Genomic DNA, 20,849 nt, shown 5'->3' on the forward strand with positions numbered 1-20,849 from the left:
TTGTTACATTCTTTAACCTGTTTTACTGCCTTTTCTGAAGCTGTAAGAGTAAACACCTGCTTAAAAAGGTAATAAAGAATGAGCTCAAAATTGTGTCAAATTCAGGAGTGTCACCAGGAGGGCTTAGAAAAATACATTTTTCTTGTCTATCTGGTTTTCCAGGAAATGACAAGCTAACATATGCTTTCAATTTTTGAGGTCAAAGTTATAATTTTTGTTCGCTAAGTTACATAGGAGAAAACTTTGAGGAATCTTTAATATTGCCAAATATGTAAAGGGCAGCAATGCAAGAGGAAAACAGAGCTGTGGAACAAAGTAGTTCATGCACAGAAGAGAGATTTATCTTGGCTCAGCAGAGCCATATATAAACTTTCTTTTCACTGGTGACTTCAGAGTAGACTACATAAGGAAGGCAGTTAATAATTTCTGGCTTTGAGCTGCATCTCTTATTTAAGTGCATTCTTTTAAATTTTTAAACAAGAGTGAGTGAATTAAAACAATAGTGAATATTTTTCTGGCTATAAGAAAATGGTATTAATTTGCTTATAAAATTCTTATGTTTCAAAAATTAACCCTCTTAAAAATGTATGTGTTTGTATATTTGATTTCTCCAAGAGCCAGTCTCTCAGGGTTACATTTATGAAATTGTAGTTAAAGGCTGTTATTAAGAATATAGATGGGTTCCTGTTCTTTGGGTAAATACAAGTGGTCTGAAGACCTGCCCACAACTAAAATAAAAGAAAACATGTCCAGTGATTTCATAGGACTTGGAATTAACTTACCTTCTTATATATCTTGCTTTAAAGTCTTGTTTTTTAAGTAAAGGCTACGAGGCAAAAAAAAAACAAAACAACCCACTCACTAGTTAGAAAATTTCAGTTGCCATATTTTATGAGTTTCAGGTTTTTTTGTAGAATTTGAGGGTATTTATATGGCATTATTTAACTGTGCCATAGAAATATACTGTCACTGTGTAACTGGCTGTTGGTAAGAAACTGGCTGCAATAGTTCTCCCTTATTTATAGTAGTAATAAAGCACATCACATAAAAACAAGTGGTTTTCACACTTGAAATAAGTAAAATCAGCTGAAGTTAATTTTAAGAGTACTGACAGGAGAACACTTGCCAGCTCTTGAGTGACCCATTATTTTTACTGTTTCTTTTTGGGGGAAATTGGGAAGAGGAGGGTGACTGTTTGTAATTACAGTGTAATAGAAGATGTATTATATATTACATCACAGCACATAAAAGTCAAATGTATAAGTTGTGTTAAAGCATACTTTACAGAATTATGTATAGAGCATGGTCAGTATAATGTGAGAAGACAATTTATTATCATTTTTGTGTTGTATTCCAGCAAGCTGGGACCTTTAATTCTGCTCCCTTAAAAGCGGATAATGGCAGCTGAAACAACCTGCTCCCTTTTCTAAACCAGATAAAATTGCCTTATTTTGTGATGAAATGGAAACCAGAAAAATATCGAAGGGGCTTCAAGCAGCTAGGCTGTGCTATTGTAGAATTACGATTTTTTCCCTTAGAATATTTAGAGTTCTGCTGCTTTTTCTAGAATCTGGCCAGCTAGAGCAGCAGCTCGAGGAGGCCAGCACTGCAAGGCGGGAATTGGATGATGCCTCCAGACAAATAAAGGCTTTTGAGAAGCAAGTCAGAACGCTGAAGCAAGAGAGAGAAGATCTCAATAAGGTAAAATCATTTTGTCAGCAACTGTTCTAAACCCTCAAGAGTGTTTTATTTTTGTTCATTTTGCTTGTAATAACTTTCAAGTGTAAAACTAATGAGCAGATAACAAGTGTGTAGCATGACCTACTTAGCTTTCTGCTTTTTTTTTGGTTGAAGAAAAGGACATTATTTAACACGTTGTCTGTATGACTGCTGGGTGCTACCTAAGTGATTGCTTCCAGATAGTGAACAACTCCATAATCCAAATTGCATGGTGGCTGCAAAAAAGGTTTTATAGCTTCACATTTAGGTGATAATCATAGGGGTTAGAAGACAGAGTAGAGAAGAGCTATTCCAGACAATTTAATCTGAAGCATGGGTGAGACTTTAACAGTGAAAAAATGTGAAGAGTATGGTATTAAGGCTGTGTCACAGAAGTATTTCCAGAAGGAGATGTGAAAAATTGCCCAAGTATGAAAATTGAAAAGTAATTTGAAATAACTACAGCTAAAGAATGCTGGATTTTATTTCTTCTTCTCTATCTCCCTGATCCCTCATTTTCTTATTTGTAACATACTGTCTTTCATGGCTCTTTTTTGTATTCATTATTAAACCAACCTGTAATCAGGTGTGAAATATATAAAACCTGTTTTTCATTGTGATTATATTGGCACAGTATTTTAGAGTCCACACTAAAGTTGATGTGCCAGCTGTGTTTAACACTGTTTCTTCTGACCCTTAAGGCTCTTAAAATTTTGAAAGGTGCCAATTTGTCCCAGAAAGACCATCTCTCTTCTCAGCTCTTAGTGATTAGGACCTCTTTTTAAGAAACTTAGAAACATATTTAGATTTACATGGATGTCAGCAGTACCAAATATTAATTCTTCCAGTTGGTGTTTTTTTATCCTGAAATTTACCTTTCCTTGCTTTCTTTTTTCTGCTCTGGTTTGACTGAACTTTATAGAACTGTTTAAACTGCTGTGGTCCCTCATTGGCAGTGTGGTGGCACAATCTAGGGCACAGCAAGCTTTGTGAAGGTATTGTGGTGTGGAGTTATCACTGCACTAACAGTGTTATTTCATGCTGATTCTTTGAAAAGGATAGTTATCATATATTGCTTTTATTCACTGCAGTGTTTTATTGCCTGAAACTTTCTCTTGATATTTGATATTAAGGTACAGTGTATGGAAATAATATTTGCCAGGCCAGTTTTCTAAAGCTTCTTGAGTAAAAATTTTCATAGAGCAGAGTTTCCCATTCAATTTTAGCTATTTAGCACTTGAGATTCTTGTAATTTATTTAAGTAATTATAAAAGACCAATGCTAATGACATTTTTGCATTAAGAAAGCAAGGTATTTTTGTATTGTAATGCAAGTGCTTGAACACCATTTTCTTTACCTGTAATAATGGAGCAGATTTGTACTTGGTTTACATTTATGCAATTTTATTAACTCTAGTAGTGCAAAACATGCCTCTTTTCTTATTTATAGAGGCATGCAGTCTGTATTGTATATGCATTCATGAAATCAGAAAGAATATGTGGTTTCTGTTCACTCTCGAGAAGGTGTTCGATGCTCATCCAAAGACAGAATTGGCCTTGTAGCTTTGTAGGTTTATTACTTAATTCTTTTTTTAAACTGTAGGAACTGGCAGAGTCTAGTGACAGATTAAAATCCCAAGCCAAAGAGCTGAAAGATGCACACAGCCAGCGGAAATTGGCAATGCAGGAATTCTCAGAGATGAACGAGCGGCTGACAGACTTGCACTCTCAAAAACAAAAGCTTGCCCGCCAGCTCCGAGATAAGGAGGAAGAAATGGAAGTGGTGATGCAAAAAGTAGAAAGTTTAAGGCAAGAGTTACGCAGAACAGAGAGACTTAAAAAAGAAGTAAGTGGTGAGAAGACTGTTTAGACTCTATGAAATAAGTTATATGTAAGGTTTTCTGAGCATTTTTTTTAATTTGTAAATCTTTAACCTTTTGTCTGTTGTTTCAAACAGTACCAATTTTGTTTTCTAAGACTTTGAAGTGTTCAGTTTGGTGCTGAAGTTTTCTCTCTTATATTGAAAACCATCAGTAGATTTTGAAAAAAAACATGCAGAATCCTATCTATTAAAAACGTATGTACTTTTGTAGCTGGAAGTCCAAGCTGAAGCTGCAGCTGCTGAGGCATCCAAAGACAGGAAATTGCGAGAGAGGAGTGAACAGTACTCTAAACAGTTGGAAAGTGAAGTAGAAGGGCTAAAGGTTAGTCTGTTTTGATATTAACACCTGCAAACTTACTAGTCAACCAGGACTTGGATCTGTTTGATTGCTTTCAGATGTAGGACAAAAGGGTTTTGTCAGTCTGTCACTTCAGTTGGTGCTGAATGTTAACACAGGCATGCATTGCATTATTGCCCAGAAAAATTAACATTTGCCTGATATGCTATTTCTTAACAATATAAACCTTGTATTGCCACATTGCTTCCATTAATGCTTTGCTTAATTTCACCTTTTAAAAGCTTTTTTATTTCAGCATGGGATGGTTGAATATTTGAAGATAAACCTGCAATCTAGGCTGGTTTCTGTAGAGGTGTTCTGTCTGCTGTGTTGTTTCCTCATGTTTTCTGCACAGTGAATGTGAACTGATTGATTCATACAGGAACAGTTTTAGCACATTCTGCCTCTCAGCCAGAGGATGAGGCATTTTTACCCAAGAACAGCATTGAGTGTGAAGACTTTGTTTGTATTGATGAGATTGCTCACATGTGCATGTGATTTTAAAAGAAGAAATGTAAGGCAGCCAAGAATGTTAACTGTTATTTTATTCTGTGCTTTAGCTTTTGGTGCAGTGCTCTAGAGAAGGTAGAAGGTTGTTTTATGCAAACATTGTTCTATTTGGCCTTGCTTTCTCAAAAATTGAATAGAAAGTTTTCATTTACTTACATGGATTGCTGTTCATTCACAGCAAAATCCTGTTCCAAATGTTTCATGCAGTAGGGTAATTCTAAACCTTTTGGGCAGTATGTGAGATTAGTCCTAATCTGGTCTTTAATCAAATGAACAACCAAGTCTTTTTTCATCAGAATTCTCTGGGACATTCATCAACATTAAGTTATGGCACAGAAAATTTGATGGTTTTATGCAAACATTGTTCTATTTGGCCTTTCTCTGCTAAAAGAAAATAAGGAAATTCATTCAATATGAAGTTTGGATTAATGAAGTTTCTACTGCTGTGAATTCAGATTGTTATCTGAAAATTAACATGTGTTTCTTCTGCTTCCATGAATCTTCCCCATCAGCAAAGAGTTTGTATGACAGTTTAAGAGGCGAGAAGAATTTATGGGAGATCTGTTGAGAATAAATGATATACTGATTTATAACAGTAGGGCAAGTTTATCAGAAGTGGAAAAGGGAATTTTAGCTTTCTTGGTGATATTTTACAATTCAGTAAGCACACTTTGGATGACAAGTGTGTGTTGTGATGCTGCACTGTCCATTCAGTAAAAGCTTTGCATGGCACCTTAGTTAAATTCAGGAAGCTTTCCTACAGAAAAGTATTTAAAGAAAGAAATGTTTCTCCAAATGAGGAGAATAAAAGAGACCATAAATGATGGAAGGTGAAGTGTAAACAGGATGTTGAAAGCTAAATAAAGAGAATTTAGGAAGCATTTTGCAGAGGCTGCTCCGTTTGATTGAGGAGAGTTCTTTAAATCCAAAGCAGAAAACCTCAGGAAACTCATGAGGCTGCTTGGGGATTGAAAAGTCAATCTCTGAGCTAATAGAGCTGTGGCATAAAATGCTCCACAAGTCCTCAGTGTGTCAGACTTCGCTGCTGAAGGAGGGTATGTTGCCACCCAGTGTGTTCTTTGCAGCAGGATGGGCAGATGAGCTGGATGTGTCTGGGATGATTGCAGGGAGCAGGAGAGCTGGCAGGTGAAGTCACCTGGGGGACTTCTGAGGGAACGTCAATGAGAAGAGAGCTGCTGGCCAAGATGTGAACCCCCTTATAACAGGCAGCCCACTGTGCCACTGAAACTCGTTCAGATCATCTGGGAAGTGCAGGGGGCTGGGTGCAGCTTCCTCAGGAAAGGAGCAGAGGCTGTGGTAAAGTTCATGGATGTAGCAGAGCCTGTTGGGAAGAAGGCAATGTGCCTTCTGTCTGTCCTTCTGTGCAGCACTGACCTGCTGGGGCTCTGCAAACTTGTCAGTGAAGTGTGTGGACAGAGGGGATCCTGTGGATGTCATGTATTCAGATTTTCAGTAAAATCAGACTCAGTGTTAGTCAGCAGTGTGCCCTGTTAGCTGAGAGGGGTGCATTAAACAGCAGCTGTCAATGTGCCAGGAGGTGCATTATGTCTCAGTTGCACCATTTGTCCATTTGAAATGGGCATGTATGAAAACATCTATTTGGAATATGTGCTTACATCAAATAAAAATGTATTCCGTTTACTCTATCTCTCTTGTTCTCTAAGCTGTTGTCCAATACCATTGGGCTTTCTCTTCTACTGCACCATCTCTTTTATGACTGCAATAGTATCTTTTCATTGTGGTAAAAAATGTGCAATTCCACTAAAACATTTTATCTACCTGCTAGAGGGTGTTGCAAAGCCTCAACTTTTTCTGTGCTCCGTTACTCATTATGTGTGAACAATTTAGGATGTTGGGCAGTAACAACAAGTTTAACAGTGCCTGTGCATGGAAGAAAATTCCTATGCTGCTTTTTTTAAAAAAAAATCTCTCTTTCTCCAAAGCATCTCCTGTTAGGATGGTATTTTCCTTCTCCAGTTTAGTGTTCTGCATCCTAAGGGCAGGGTTTTACTCTCATATAAAACCAGATGGTTGTTTTGATGAGTTAGAGAAAACAGTGCAGTAGCAGCACATCTCTGCCTCGTACATGTAGGGGGTTTTGCAGGTTTTTTTGCTGACACAAACAGCAAGGCCCAGCTTTCTCACAGAATTTGTCATGGCACAAATTCAGCTCATCAGAATGTTCTACAATGACATTTAGCTCTTAAAGCCTGTTCATACATCAGGAAAAGAAAATTACCTAAAGCCATGCCAAATTAAGGGTGGATGAGAGGTTTTTAACATCTCATGGTAAGCATGGAGGTATAATTAACAAAATACCTTCAATCCTCTGGAAGGTGTGACAAAATCACCATAAAGAAGTAGTTTTTTAAGTTACTTGCACTTTCTCAGAACAGTGTTTTCATTAATTTCCTTTCCTTAGAACACCTTTCATGGCACATTTTAAAAACGAGAAGAAATTTCAGACCAAATAGTCCATATGTTGACATTAAAAAGTCATTTCCATACTTGGATTTCAGTGCATGTCATGCCCCTATCTCATTTTGAGCCTGATCTTGCTCTTCCTCTGTTATGGCAGGACATTGAGTTTAGTGAGGATAGCATTTGGTGCAAATGTTTGTATCCTGAAGCAGTGTGTAAAGACTATTAAAATGCCAGAAGACCTCACTAAGAGAGCTATGAAACTGCAAAAAGTGAAGTAATTACTCCTATTGCTTAAAGCTTGTTTATCCTATTAATCCACTATGATAGAACTGGCCAGTTTAAGTAAAATAGGTCAGGTTTCCCTCCTGACTGATACAATCCATATAGTATTTCTGTAGCTAGACTTTAGCCTTCAGTTAAGCCTCTGCTTGTCTTAGTATAGCTTTTCCAGAAATTATTTGTCCTTCAGAATATATTATTGTCCTAGTCCTTATTTTGCATTTCTGAAAGTCACTTCAACTTGTTGCTGTCAGCTGTGTGAGTGGAAGCATCAAAGTCTTTAATTCTGTGGTCACTTTCTGATTGCATTTAAGGGCAGTCAGAATGTGACCAGAGACATTTAATGATCAAATTTTCAGTGGTTTGAAAACTATTACTGCACTTAAATAACAAAATAATAGTGTAATTCCAATTTATGCTCTTAACAAATTTTGAAGAAAATTGAAATAGATGTGTTCAACTCAAGGCTTTAATGGGGTATTTCTAAAAAAAGGCTTTGGAATATTGAGTTGTTATTAAGTATCATTTTCAGCATTCCTGACTGTTAATTTGGGGCTGTTTATTTTAGCAAAAGCAGGTTGGTCGCTCACCTGGGGTAAGCAGTATAGAACACCAGCAAGAGATCACTAAATTAAAGGCAGACCTGGAAAAGAAGAGTGTTTTCTATGAAGAGGAGCTATCTAAACGTGAAATGATGCATGCTAATGAAATAAAAAGTCTGAAGAAAGAACTGCGGGATGCAGAGAGCCAGCAGCTTGCCCTTAAGAAGGAGATCATGGTTTTGAAAGACAAGTTAGAGAAAACCAGAAGAGAAAAGTGAGTATTGTATGAAATTTACCTTTTCTTAACCCTTTGAAGTTTCCTGTATTGTTCCAAACACACTGTCATTCCTTAAGTGTAGTGCAGATTGTTGCATTTTGGCTGAGCTGATATGAGGGTAAAACCCAGTCACCTTTAAAAGCAGAACAGAACAAAAAACTCCACATCTTTGTACTGAAACAGTTAATTTTGTACCAGAATTGTTTTAGTGGCTGACCATTCCAAGGTATGTAACTTGAGTTACAGACTTGCAGCTCGGGGTAAGTTGACCCCTGAAGCTTATGTTGCACTTTAAAACAGTTTTTCAACATTTTTCTTTTATTTGGTATTTTCATCTTTTGATGCAAAACTTATGTGTTAGAGATCAAGTATTGTTTACATTTCTGCCAGCACAGGAACAGTCACTTCATGTGAGCTGAGGCTAATCCATGCTGGGTTCCATCCAGTGTTAACATCAGTCAGCAGACTACTGTGGGCGTAAGCTGCTTTATCTCTCCTGACATGCTAATTTGTCAGACCAGCTTTTTTCTCTCCCACATGGTGGAGCTTATAACTGGCCTTGAGATTGTTCCTTGAGGCATTCATCAATAAAAGCAAGTTTTTCTGTTGGATGGTGTAGTAGTGGGAATAAGTTATAAATTGAACATGCTCATGTTCATTCATAAAAAATTCAGAATGCTTCATAGACACTAATATAGATGAGTCTTTTTGCTGCTGTAGCAAGATGGTAGATGAGTGAAACCACAGAGGAGTCCCTGCTGAGAGCTTAGCCAAACTATAGCAAGACCTTTAAATATAAGTAGTAAATTAAATACAATTTTTTTCCAAAAAGTTTATGCAAATGGAGATGGAAACACTGTACCTCTGGTAAATTGTATTCAGCAGGGAACATAGATCATACAGCTTAGAAGGCAGTGCATGAACTGTTTCTTCCTAGCATGCAGCTATTCAAAAGGCTGGACCTACTAGCAGCACAGGAGTTTGCTGCTTTGATCTGGGTGGAGAGGCAAACCTGCCTCAGCAGCATGTTTTCATTGTGACACGACTTAATGGCCATGCTGACCAATGAGTTACAAATGCACAAAAGGCTGTTCTGTCTTGTAACATATAAAGGTGATGGTATGGCAGTGTTTTAAGTCCAGCAGTGTTTCAGAAGGAGGAATATTAAATAAAGAATAATGAATAGTGCTTCCTGCAGGTTAAACTGTTTTTGAGGATCATACCTCCTAGCAGTGGCCAAATAAAAAACTCCTTCTTTCCCAATTCCCAATTCCCAATGTTGCACAGCTGCCAGCATTCTAACTAATGTCCATTCTAGCTAGTCCATAAACTCTCCTTCAGTCTGGTCAAGCAGTGGCCAAATAAAAAACTCCTCCTTTCCCAATTCTAATGTTACACAGCTGCCGGCATTCTAACTAATGTCCATTCTAGCTAGTCCATAAACTCTCCTTCAGTCTGGTCTCTATAAATAAAAAAAGAACTGGGTACAAATCTGCAGTGGGTGCTGTCACAACCATGTGTTTCTGTATGTGGTTCAAGTGTTTGTGTAAGAGAAGGTTTTGAAGTGTGAGCAGAAATGTGTCACCTAACCTGTATCCAGCACTTGGCTCCTTGTGGCAAGGGCTGCAGCACCGTGTTCAGTCAGGTGTCCAAGCACATGATCAGTGCTTGGGCAAGGCCTGGTCTTACCTGGATTTTGTTAAGCAAATCTGCAAAATCTCATGCAAGCATTAGGACTCCACAGAAAGGCATAAATCCACTGTTCAGGTTATGCTATGGTTTGACTTCTGTAGTTTAGAAGGGAAGCTTAAGCATTAGGAATGCAGGAATTGCTGTTGCTACTCAATATTTGGTAGTTTTCCTTAAAAGAACATAGATTTTTTGTTTCTGCTTATCCATATTGGTAATAGCTTTTGTAGTCTGGTATGAAAAGCTTTTTGTGAGTCTTCCAGTAGAGAGGTGTTGAATGTAATCACTGAAAAGGAAGCACCTGGAGGCTTTGTGCTGAAATAGTGGAATTACTTCAACAATAGGCTTGGGGTGGGTGTGGAGTTGAAGTGTGCTTACACAGTTTGGCAAAAATATTTTAGTAGTCTAAAAATAATCTTCAGTGCATATTAAAAAAGATCTTGGTAAGAGGATGTGGTTGTATTACTGTGTAAGATGAGTGAATTACATAGGTTATTCTGAGCAAGGATCAGTGAGAGCTTTGGCAAAATCTGTATGTCAGTTTTTTGTGTAACTTGCATGTTGGTGGTTTCTGTTTTGCATTTTTAAAATAGATATTTTTCTTTGTTTCCTTCAGTTTTAAGCTTTCTAACTTTTGCTATTTCCAAAGCACAAGCCATCAAGGGAGATTACCTTCCTGTACAAAATGATTGCATTTTGCTGAAGTCTCATGAACTGCATGCTATTAAAGTTGAAGCAGAGGAGCATAGTATCAGGCCAGTGATCTGTGTAGCACTGAATTCCATTTCTTAGAATTGTCATTAAGAAGTATTTCAGAAGATGCAAGAAACTGTGTAAAATAAATCACATTGTAGAAACTTCTTTTAGGCCTGTCACTTCATGATGGATTTATAAAGCAGAGCGCTTTATAAAACAGCATTTGCTGGTTTTAAATGGTGTGATATAAAGAAGCCTGGGGGCTGGTGTTTGTTTCAGGTCTATTTTTCTTGGTTTCAAAGCAGTAAGATAAAATATTTGGTCACTTTGTACAGATGCAATAAAGAGCTGCAGTGACAAAGTGATACCATAAAGCAGTATTTCACATTGCTTGCATGTGGCTTGCCGCAGTTTCACTGATAAAAAGAAAGCTGGGCTGTGTATATTTTCTTAACTTGAAGAGAAGACACATAGCTAAATGTTAGATGAGAGAGGAAGTTTGATGGGAGAGGAGGATGCCAGGCTTCAAAGAAAAAGCATTATTTTGATCTTGCTGCCTGTCCACGGTACATCCATGGAGTCTGTCACAGTTCTGCTGTTTGCTGAGTCGCTGTTTGGGTCTGATGGATTATACCCACATTCTCTGTTTCAAATTTATCTTCATTTCTGTATTATACTGTAGCAATCTGACTTACTGGGGTGATCACAATCATCAGCTGAATTAAGAATGTAAAATATAGAAAATTACAAACATGTTGGGCTCTCTCACTAATCCATAGCATCCTTAATCCACTACTATTTATGACTGCTTTGAGCCATAAAGCCTTAAAGGCATAAATTTAAGACAAATATTGAAAACAATTCCCAAACCCGTGAAAGCTGTGTAAAAGAAATTCATTAAAAGTTAGCTTGTCTGCAAAATTAGCTTTGAATCTATGCCTTGAAAACAGAACCAGGAGCTGTTATTAATTCCTATGACAGCCAATGCTTTAATCTCTTCCTGCCTTTTCCCTGTACTGCTCATCATATGCATGGAATCTGTTGATACAGAAAAGGAGTAGTGGTGAATTTCAGATTTGGCATTTAAACAGTGAGATAGTATGTGACTTTACTGGATGAAGTGTTAGGTTTCAAAGGACGCCTGGCAACATAGAATTTCACCATAAGTCTGACATGTTGTACTAGATTTCAAAGAGTGGTTGAAACTCTAAATGAATTTCAAATTAAGAGTAGGAAATTCAAAGCAGCATTGCTCTTAACTCAGTTCACTGTAACCACTGGTATTTCTCATCTTTGGAGAGTGTTCTCTCAGTTAGGCAAAGCTGTAGTAATTTTGCATCTCAGAAAAAGAAGCAAGAATGTAATTTATGTTTGCATTGTGTAAAATTCTGATCAGTATCTAGAAAAAAAAATTGCAGTGCTCAAGACGGGGTTTCCCCTGGATTTTAATTTTACAGAGTTAACCTTTAATACTGGGCACTTTTTCAAGTCTTTTCAGACTGGACAGTGGTATTTGCTGAGTGAATATTTTCTGTATCTGTGGCATTTATAGTATAGTATAGCATAGTATCAACCTACTTATGAACTTTGTGCCAGTGAACTGAATAGTTGGTAAAAAAGGTGATACAAGATGCAAGGCTAGTGAATCTGAAAACAGTAGATGCAAGGTGGGAATCACACATCTAAAACATTGCTGTGCACCACTTGAAGGAAATTCCATGGGTTTTTTGGCAAACAGAGGGCCTGCAGCTTTGTTTGTTTTTAGGTTCTCACATTCATTGTGCAAGATCAAAGTTGATATTAAGCAGGATCAGCCAGGGGTTCTCCTCTACTGGATGACATCCATGGGAGAAGGGAAGGTTGGGGGGAACAGCTACTGTGAGATTTTCTTAGAAAGAATGGTCCAAGCTTGCTGTAGAATCTGGTGGTGTTAGGAATGTGGAAGTTATCCATCCACTTTTTGCACACAGTGAGTATATGATACCTGAAGCAACAGTTCACATATGACTTCTGGGCTGTTCTAAATTGCCCAAAGACTAGCCCATATATGCTTTTCTCATCAGAGACCCAGCCCTGAGTGTTCTAATTTAGCTTCTGTATGCTCTGGTTCCATGTGTGGTCATTTTTGCCTGTCATTCTGTGTGAAACTTGGAATTACAGAAATGTGTGTGTTACAATAAAGTTCATATGAGCTGAGAATGTGCCCTGAGCATTTTACAATGTCGACACATACTTTGGTCTGCTCATTGTTTAAAGGATACATCTGAAGAATAAAATTTATGTAAGTGGGTTGATAAACATTGGCTTGGTGGAGCTGTGTTAATTCTGTACTGAGGGATTCTGTACTAACTCTAAAATTCAAAAAACTGACTTGCAATCCTAAAATGGTGGTTTATTAAACTGCTTGATTTTGATAGCCTGTGCTATTATCAGTGTAGTACTTCCCTTCAACATGCGTGTGCATTGATCTCTTTGTGTTTAAATGAATAATGGGGTGAGTTGGAATAGAAAACTTTGTAATTCTGCTTCACTTTTATTTCTTAGCCAAAGTGAAAGAGAAGAATTTGAAACAGAGTTCAAACAAAAGTATGAACGAGAAAAGATTCTGCTGACAGAGGAAAACAAAAAACTTACAAATGAACTTGATAAGGTAAGTGCTGATTAGTTGAGCCCTGAATAGCCCCAACTGTGGTATGCTATGTACAAATTGGGCAATATGGATCTGTATTGGTTATTACTAAATCTTAACTGAAAGCAGAAATTAATGTTACACAAAAAATTGGTGATTAATATTAGATTTGAATGGAGTATCTACATGCATCTGAACTTGAGAAGGCATGTGCATATATATATATGCATATATGAGTATTTATATGTGGGAATGGAATTAGATGGTCTTAGATTTTGGTAAGATTAATTCTAGACAGCACTGTAAGCCAACAGTAAAGGATTACTTCATTGTGTCACCCAAATATAAAAATACATTGTTAATGATGTGATTACTTAGAGTACATTTGCATGTCAATCGTTTGAAATACCAGGGCCCCTCCTACCCTTTGAGATTAAGTGTTACTTTGAGATCCTAAAAAAATACAAATGATAAGGCATATTAACTGAAGTGTGTTAAGCAAGAAATAATTATGATTTGTGCATTTGGATTGTCTCTTTATTGTTCATTTTGACAGGTTATTCAAGTTCATTGTGCATTATCCAAGTCTTGCTAAACTTGTCTATTCCTTTTGTAATGCATTAGATTTTCTAAAAATATGATGAAAGTACAATGTTCTTCAAAGTAAGCATGTTTGCATGTCTGTGCTCAAATTACAGTATATTTTCATACCATTATAAGACAGACAATATATATGTCTATAGGTAGGCTTAGTCCAAGAAAACTAAGAAAAAGCATAGTCACTTTGATAGTTTTTCTTCTCTCTCTCTCTTCCCCCATTACCTTTGTATTTTTCTTGTCAAATTACATATAATAAGTCGGAATATTTAAATTATAAGCCCATTTAAATGATAAATAGGGTGTGGAGTTATTCATATTTGGAGTAAAAAGCAAAATAGATTTTAAATTGGCCATTATTTTGTCATTTTGAATTGTTAATATATTTCAGTACTAAAAGAAGCTTTCACCTGGGATTTCATTCTCCTAAGCAGGCCTTCTTATAAAGTCTATCTGGTCTCTGATTCCAAATTGACTCTCTGAATAATTACTGAACATAATGAAGGTTTAGTTCCCAATACCAGCTTGGGTTAGCTGTGGCTTTTGTCTTGCAGAATATGCCTGTATGAATGGCAGCAATTTGAATGAGGGAGGTTAATTGCTAGGTATAACATATTGTACGTGGAGATGTGCATTTAATTTCAATTTCCCTGTCTGCAAGTAAGTCAGAGGAAAAATATGGGAATGTGAGACACCTGGAGAATCTCAGGACTGTCTCATGCCTGTATCTGTTCTGTTCAGTCTCTTTCTCCATGGTTACTAAACAAGGGAGAGGTTCAATTGACTTATCTGAGCCATAACAATTTTTATGCCTTTGCTTTGCTCTTCTAGTGTAGATTTTTCTATACAGAACATTCCGCACCTATATGGTGCAAAGCAGAAACCTTCTAAGACTTTTACAGGTATTAGGAAACTAATTATCAGAATTCTCATTAAATTGATAGAGTAAAAATGTTGTTCAAGTCCTTAAAAGTGGCTTTTCAGTACAGCTAAGGTTATACAAGAAGAAATTCTTATATAAGTTTATGTAAGAAGATATTCTGGCTTTTTTTGTTACATGGTGTTTGTTGTGATGACCAATACCAATTCCTAAAGCAGATGCAAGGTGTGAGAGAGGGGAACACGGGGTTTTGAGTCTGCACAGAGATGGAGTCAGAGCAGTTTATACTTTTAACGAGTTGTTTAAATTCTCCTTCAGCTCACCACCATGTTTGAGAGGCTGAGCATGAATAATCGGCAGCTGGAGGAAGAGATGAGAGACCTGGCTGATAAGAAGGAGTCTGTGGCTCACTGGGAGGCCCAAATCACTGAGATCATCCAGTGGTGAGTGCTCTGCTCTCATGGCATGACAGAAACCCCTCAGTGTGTGCTGGGGCTGGCGCTGAGTTTTTGTCTTTGCACATGGCACTTGGAAGTGCTGAGGTGAAACCTCACACCCGTCTGGGATTCTGCTGGGGTTTTGGCTGAGATTTTCATAATACACAAATCCAGACAACTGTGTTCCTCCTTAAGAGTGAAAGTGTCTCACCAAATAGAGCTTTTCAAAGTGCAGAAGAATCGTGGCCTTTGGGTGTGGCTTGTGGCTGTGGAAGAATGCTGAAAGGAATCATGTGCTGAGCTCACGCCTCCGAGAGGGAGCAGGGAGCAAGCCTGGGAAAAGCAGTGGCTGAGTGTTTGTGTCTCAGCTTTAATTTCCTTCGTCTGCTTGGCATGTGGCAGAATGAAACAAATACAGTGCAACTTTTATGTGATTTTTTACAAGGAGAGTATTTGAGACTGTACCACAAACCCAGTCAAGTGATGTTTGTAATGGTACTTTTGCTAAATAATGATGTTATCTTTTTAGCGTCTTCTGTCCAATTCTGTTAAATGAAAGAGAAGGAAAAAAAAGGTTAAACTACTAAGAGAAAAAGATTGTGTGTGCTGAGGTTTTAATCTATTTTTATTTTTCCTTTTCATGCCTGCTTATCTCCCCTCACCTTTAATGGTCCATTGCAGTGTTTCACATCTACAAAACCACTTTACATTCAGACATTTTATTTTACAGATCATCCACTTCTAGGAGGATTTCATCATGATATACTAGAGTTTTTCTGTTACTGATTGATTATTCCCTCCCCCTGTTTTTCCTGTCTCATGTTAGTGAAAAAAATCTAATTTGTTGTGTCCAGACAACAATGGGAAACATTGTTCTAGAGAAACCTAGTTTGGTATTGTTGTCCTGTTAGTTCAGTGTTGTTCTCCAGATATAGGGAAGTTTGGCTTTTCAATAGTGCCAAGTGAATATATAACAAGACATAAGGGGTTTCCAGTGTGTTTTAAACAATGTTTGTTGCATAAAAGTATGTAATGCTAGAAGTTTGGCTTTTCAATAGTGCCATGTGAATATATAGCAAGGCATAAGGGCCATCCTCTGGGTTTCCAGTGTGTTTTAAACAATGTTTGTTGCATAAAAGTATGTAATGCTGATCTGTGTTCTGAAGTCCAGTTTGTCTCATGGCATTGTATTTGTGGCAGAAGTTAAAAAATATAAAGTGTCCACTTAGTGTGTGTTCCTTTTAAATTTTGTGTAATGTTGATAGTAACGTACAACCTGAGTCACAAAATTTTTTATAAAATTATTTAACTGGTAGTTTAAACAGCTTTTAATTTCTGGCCAACTGGAAACGTTTATTCAGGAAAAAAAATCAAGGTAACAAGTGAGACAAGCCTATAATTTCACATTCCTTATTGCTTTAAGGTAGTGCTTATGTGTCATATTGCACCTAGGTAAACAAACACAATTTTTCAGATTTACATTTAAAAACGCTCATATAACTTGGCAGTTATAGGAAAAGACAAATCAGAATTAATTGTGGATTGTTCCACTTAAAGCAATGTAAAAATGTACCAACAGCCATTAAGAATGTACCTTCTCCTTTACTTTATGAGTGTTTAATATTTTAAGATGTATTGCTGGTGTGGTTCAGGCAAATGATAAAGCATTTTTCATGTTAAGGATGTCATTGTAAAGGGTAAAAGGGTTTGGGCTTCAGTTTTTTATTATCTCTGAAGATAGTGAAAAAAGATCAGGAACATACAAGACTTAACTTTCTGAATGACAAGCATCATTTTACTGATTCCTTATGATAACGTAGTGTCTTCTAAATAGTACAGAACTAAAAAGTAAAGAGTTATGTGAAAAGGAAAAAATAGAAGTACTGAGGGCAAGCATTAAGGGAATTTTAAAAGTCTGGCTTGGTTCCAGTTTTTCATCACTAAACACATCTCAATTTTCCCTCCATACTTTTCTCTGCTTATGTTAAATTTTTTTCAGCTATGGGAGGCCTTATCTTAGGTCACATTTTTTCCTTGTTATGTTTAGATTTTTCCATGTGTTACTCAGATAATCTGGTCATGTCCATCTGTTGTTCTTAGAATTCAGCACTGAAACTAAGCCCTTCTCTGGGGAACATGAAGTATTTAAGCATCTATTATAATGATAAATATTTTAAAATATAAAACCCCCCCACCTAATTTTGGAGAAAACTAGTCTTATTTAATCAGTCACAAACCTGTGTTTTCCTCAGAAGAACATGGAGTACAAGTCTGTACCTGTCCACATCTTCAGGGTGACCATGGAATCCCTCAGAGCTAGCAAAGTAGGGGAGAATTTGTGGGCTCCCTCTTCAAAACTTTACAGATTTCTCACACAATATTGCATGAAAATATGTATTTTGGGTGCATTATTTCTACCTCCTAAAAACTGCCACGTTCTTTGTGTACCATGATCCAGAAAGGCTGGGCGGTGGTAGAAGGAATTGGTTGCTGGGTTTGTAAACAGTTTGCTCAGCAGCCTGTAGTAGTTCAAGGGACTTGTTCTAGCCCTGTTTGGGGTAACACAAGCCCAAGAAGTCCCTAAATCATTTCAAGTGCTTTGTCATCTAAAGCACACCTCTCAAGAAATGGCTTTGAATTCACACTTTGGATGGTTAGATTTGTCACTTTCTTCATGATTTCTAAATTGCTATTTCTCTCAGATTTTATAACTTGTGAGTAATTGTAATGGCTTATCACATTCCCTTTTGCTTTTCCCTCCTTTCTTAGACTGCTTTATTGCATCTTTAGGAATAATGTATGAAATCCTTTTAAACCTGTTGCTATCTCAAGATACCATAAACAAGGCGATACTTTAATATAAACACTTGAATCAGACTTTCACTGCAAGTTCTATTGTGGACTCAACAGACCCTCACGGATCATTCAGCCTTAATGGAGCTATTATATTGACGAGTTTATATTAGCCAAATCACTCATCATTCCTTGACAAGAGTAAGAAATATGGAGGCTTTTATAGTGGGCTATAAATTTTCCTGTGGGAGATGGGAAAGAGATTAATTGCACTGGAGGTTAATGCAGTCACTTGAAAAGGGAATATTTTACATAGCCCTGGTGCTGTATTTCTGTGCTGCGCAGAAAGGAGGTCGCTGGAAATCTGGGTAGTGATTCCCAGCGTACTTGGCAAGAATCTTGACTTGGGAGGGATTAGTCTAAGCTAGCTGTAGAAGTGCTAAGGTAGGCAACTCAATAAATCCCATGACTAGTACTCTAGAAGTCTGGGTTTCTCACCACAGCTTGAAAAAGAAACCTACACAACTCATATCAGATGGATAATTCTGTGTTACGGATTAAGTTTATGTGGATGAGCTGAATCCTACCAGTTTTACCTATAGAGTGGATGTTAGGCTTAGATTCAGCTGCCCAGAAGCTGTCACAGTTTTTTACCACAATATTTAGTTAATATTTTCCTTATCAGCCAGATTTTTTTGTGCTATTGTTGGTTTTATCTTAATTGATCTCATTGAAAAAAATCCCAACACAAAACCACCACCAAAAGGAAAAAAAAGTTCCAACTACCCCCTCCCAACACTGCTAAACTAAATCAAACCTAAAAAGGCCCCGAGATTTGGGTTGGGGGTTTTTTGGTTGTTTTAAAATCTGTCTGTCCTCAGAAAAAAAAAAAAAGAAAAAGAAAAAAAAACCTCACACAAATTTGTGAACAAAATACAGAAAAAATGCTGTGTATCTTCAACTGTTAAGAAACTCAAAGCATGTAAAATTCTCAGATGTGCTATGTTTGAGGTAAGAATAATCAGACGCTAATTATCTCTAAAATAGAAATTCTTTAAGGCAGGGTGAAATTTCAGGGCTTGGGAGCGGAGGGAAGTGTTAAAAAGTTCTAGAGAAGTATTTTTAAAAAACAGATTTTATTGGAGACACCAGGGGAAAAATTAAAAATTAAGTTAGAGACCTTAAGTATCCTGGTACAACAGAAATTTAAAGCATTGAGAGACTAGAGAAGTCATGACTGTCGGATTTCCTTGGGGTTTTTAAATCAGGTTAAACAGACCTTGGTGTAAGACACCAGGACTTTAAGACCACTTCTGTTGAGCAAAAGTCTTTAGTCCTCTGGGTCCACTTTTTATTGTAAAGTATCCCAGCTGGAGACCCAGTCTGACTTCTGAGCATCCTGACAAACACCATACAGGTAGCAGCCAGGGATTATTTGAAGGTTGTCATGATGCTGACTCCAGCCAAAAAGTTAAATTTCATTTTAAAGGTATTTGTACCATATTGCTCTTTTGGGTTCTTTGCATTAAGTAACTAAATTTGCAAGGGCAATTATATTGAAAACAGAGCAGTTAATCCAAATTTTCAGTAAAGAAAGAAGTGGCTGGGTGGAACCTGAAGAACTCTTCTTCCTTTGGTCTCCTTGTCAGGGCTCTCTGTCAAAATGAGGACAAGGAGAGCAACATCAGTGAGAGTTAATTTGCCATTCTTGCACTTTTTTACTTTAATTTTAGTTTTTAAAGCCAATCAAATGGAACAACCCCAGAAAAAGAGTAACAAATAAAAAAGCTCCAAGAGCTCTTGGGTCCACATAATGTTTAGTAACGTATGCCATTATTGAGAGAATTTTGCCATCTAGTGGACAACAAAACCATCTCAGTTCCCAATTGTACTGCTTTAATTTGCTGTCTTCCAGAGCTTGAGGAGTTTCCTTGAACTAAGTACAGATATTTAATAAATAATAATAAATAATAAATATTTACTTTATATTTTCATTTTCTAGATTTCTGCTTGTCTATGGAACATCTATTTGAGGTTTTTTCCATGTGCAGCTTTTCAGCATTTGGAGTCTGGGGGTTCTGTGCACCATAAACCAAATAACTGAAGTGTTTCCTCACTTTCCACCAGGAGGGATCTGTGTGACATCATACAATTGGACATAGAAATTGGACTCTTTTTTTCTGCAAAGACTTTATGTGTCATTAAAAATGGAGAAAATTAGATGCTGATCCTCAATCTCTTTCCCTCCTCATACATCAGGAAAGATTACTCTTACCTTGAGAGCCTCACATTCTTTTTATTTCTGCTTAAACTTTTTTCTTTTTACAGTGTATTTAATTATGCACTCACTACCTCCAAAAAGCATCTTTAGGTACTTCTCACATCTTTTGCCCACTGTTACAGCCTTAAGTGGTTTGTGTAGGCTCAGATTATCTTTATCAGGTTGTCAAACTGTGTCATCCAGAATGTTACGGGAAAAGAAGTTGGTATGCAACTTCCATTGAGTTCTGCTGTACCTTGGGGAAAACAGTGACTCATTAATATAAAAACTCTCACTGACTTTTAATATTCAGGATATTTAGGGTTTCCCTAGATTCCTCCCCACCTCTAAATTATAAGCAGGAGACAAAGAAAAGAAGGCCCAGTAAATGCTTACGTTTTCATGTCGGATGTGAGATTTGTGGAAAATGGTTGCTAATTTTGCTTTTGGCTCCTCTGTGTTACAGTAGTCTGTCTTCCTTAAATAAACCTTAAACTGCACACCCAAAAGTCACCACAACCTGCAGATATTTAGCCCGTGGCTTTCACAGTGTCATCCTGTCCTAAGGCCACTGTGGGAAAGCTCTTCAGTTCCTTCCTTGCCCATGACAGTTCAGAGTATGTGCTCCCTGTCTTCCCTGCCTCCTGGCAACTATCTGTAAATCTGTGTTGAAACTTTTATAATTAATGGTAAACTTGCAAGCAGCAGCATTTCCATGTTCTGTGTCTGTATGAACCCTGTAGTTTCAACCAGAAAAACTTACCTTGGCTTTTAGGCACAAAGCGGGAATCACTTCCTGCTGGAAGGAAGACACAACCAACCATCTGGAGAACTCTCATCTCCAGTCCAACAAACTTAGGGTTAGAGTTACTTTTAAA

The 20,849-nt window shown here is 37.2% G+C and overlaps 1 protein-coding gene across 10 annotated transcripts in view; it reads left to right on the forward strand.

Annotated features, from left to right (window-relative positions):
• The window catches only part of CDC42BPA (CDC42 binding protein kinase alpha), a 182,675-nt gene that overhangs the window by 113,746 nt on the left and 48,080 nt on the right, over positions 1-20,849 (forward strand). For 7 of the 10 annotated variants that reach the window (XM_039717040.1, XM_039717031.1, XM_039717033.1 and 4 more), the window contains exons 13-18: positions 1,568-1,701; positions 3,322-3,564; positions 3,812-3,922; positions 7,740-7,987; positions 12,920-13,025; positions 14,800-14,924. In XM_039717040.1, coding sequence (XP_039572974.1) covers positions 1,568-1,701; positions 3,322-3,564; positions 3,812-3,922; positions 7,740-7,987; positions 12,920-13,025; positions 14,800-14,924 — 967 coding nt within the window. The remainder of the gene's footprint in view (positions 1-1,567; positions 1,702-3,321; positions 3,565-3,811; positions 3,923-7,739; positions 7,988-12,919; positions 13,026-14,799; positions 14,925-20,849) is intronic. The other 3 variants (XM_039717037.1, XM_039717041.1, XM_039717038.1) reach the window with 2 other exon arrangements.

This window comes from Passer montanus, unplaced genomic scaffold, assembly GCF_014805655.1.
Source record: "Passer montanus isolate IOZ18808 unplaced genomic scaffold, ASM1480565v1 scaffold37, whole genome shotgun sequence".
NCBI classification, from domain to species: domain Eukaryota; kingdom Metazoa; phylum Chordata; class Aves; order Passeriformes; family Passeridae; genus Passer; species Passer montanus.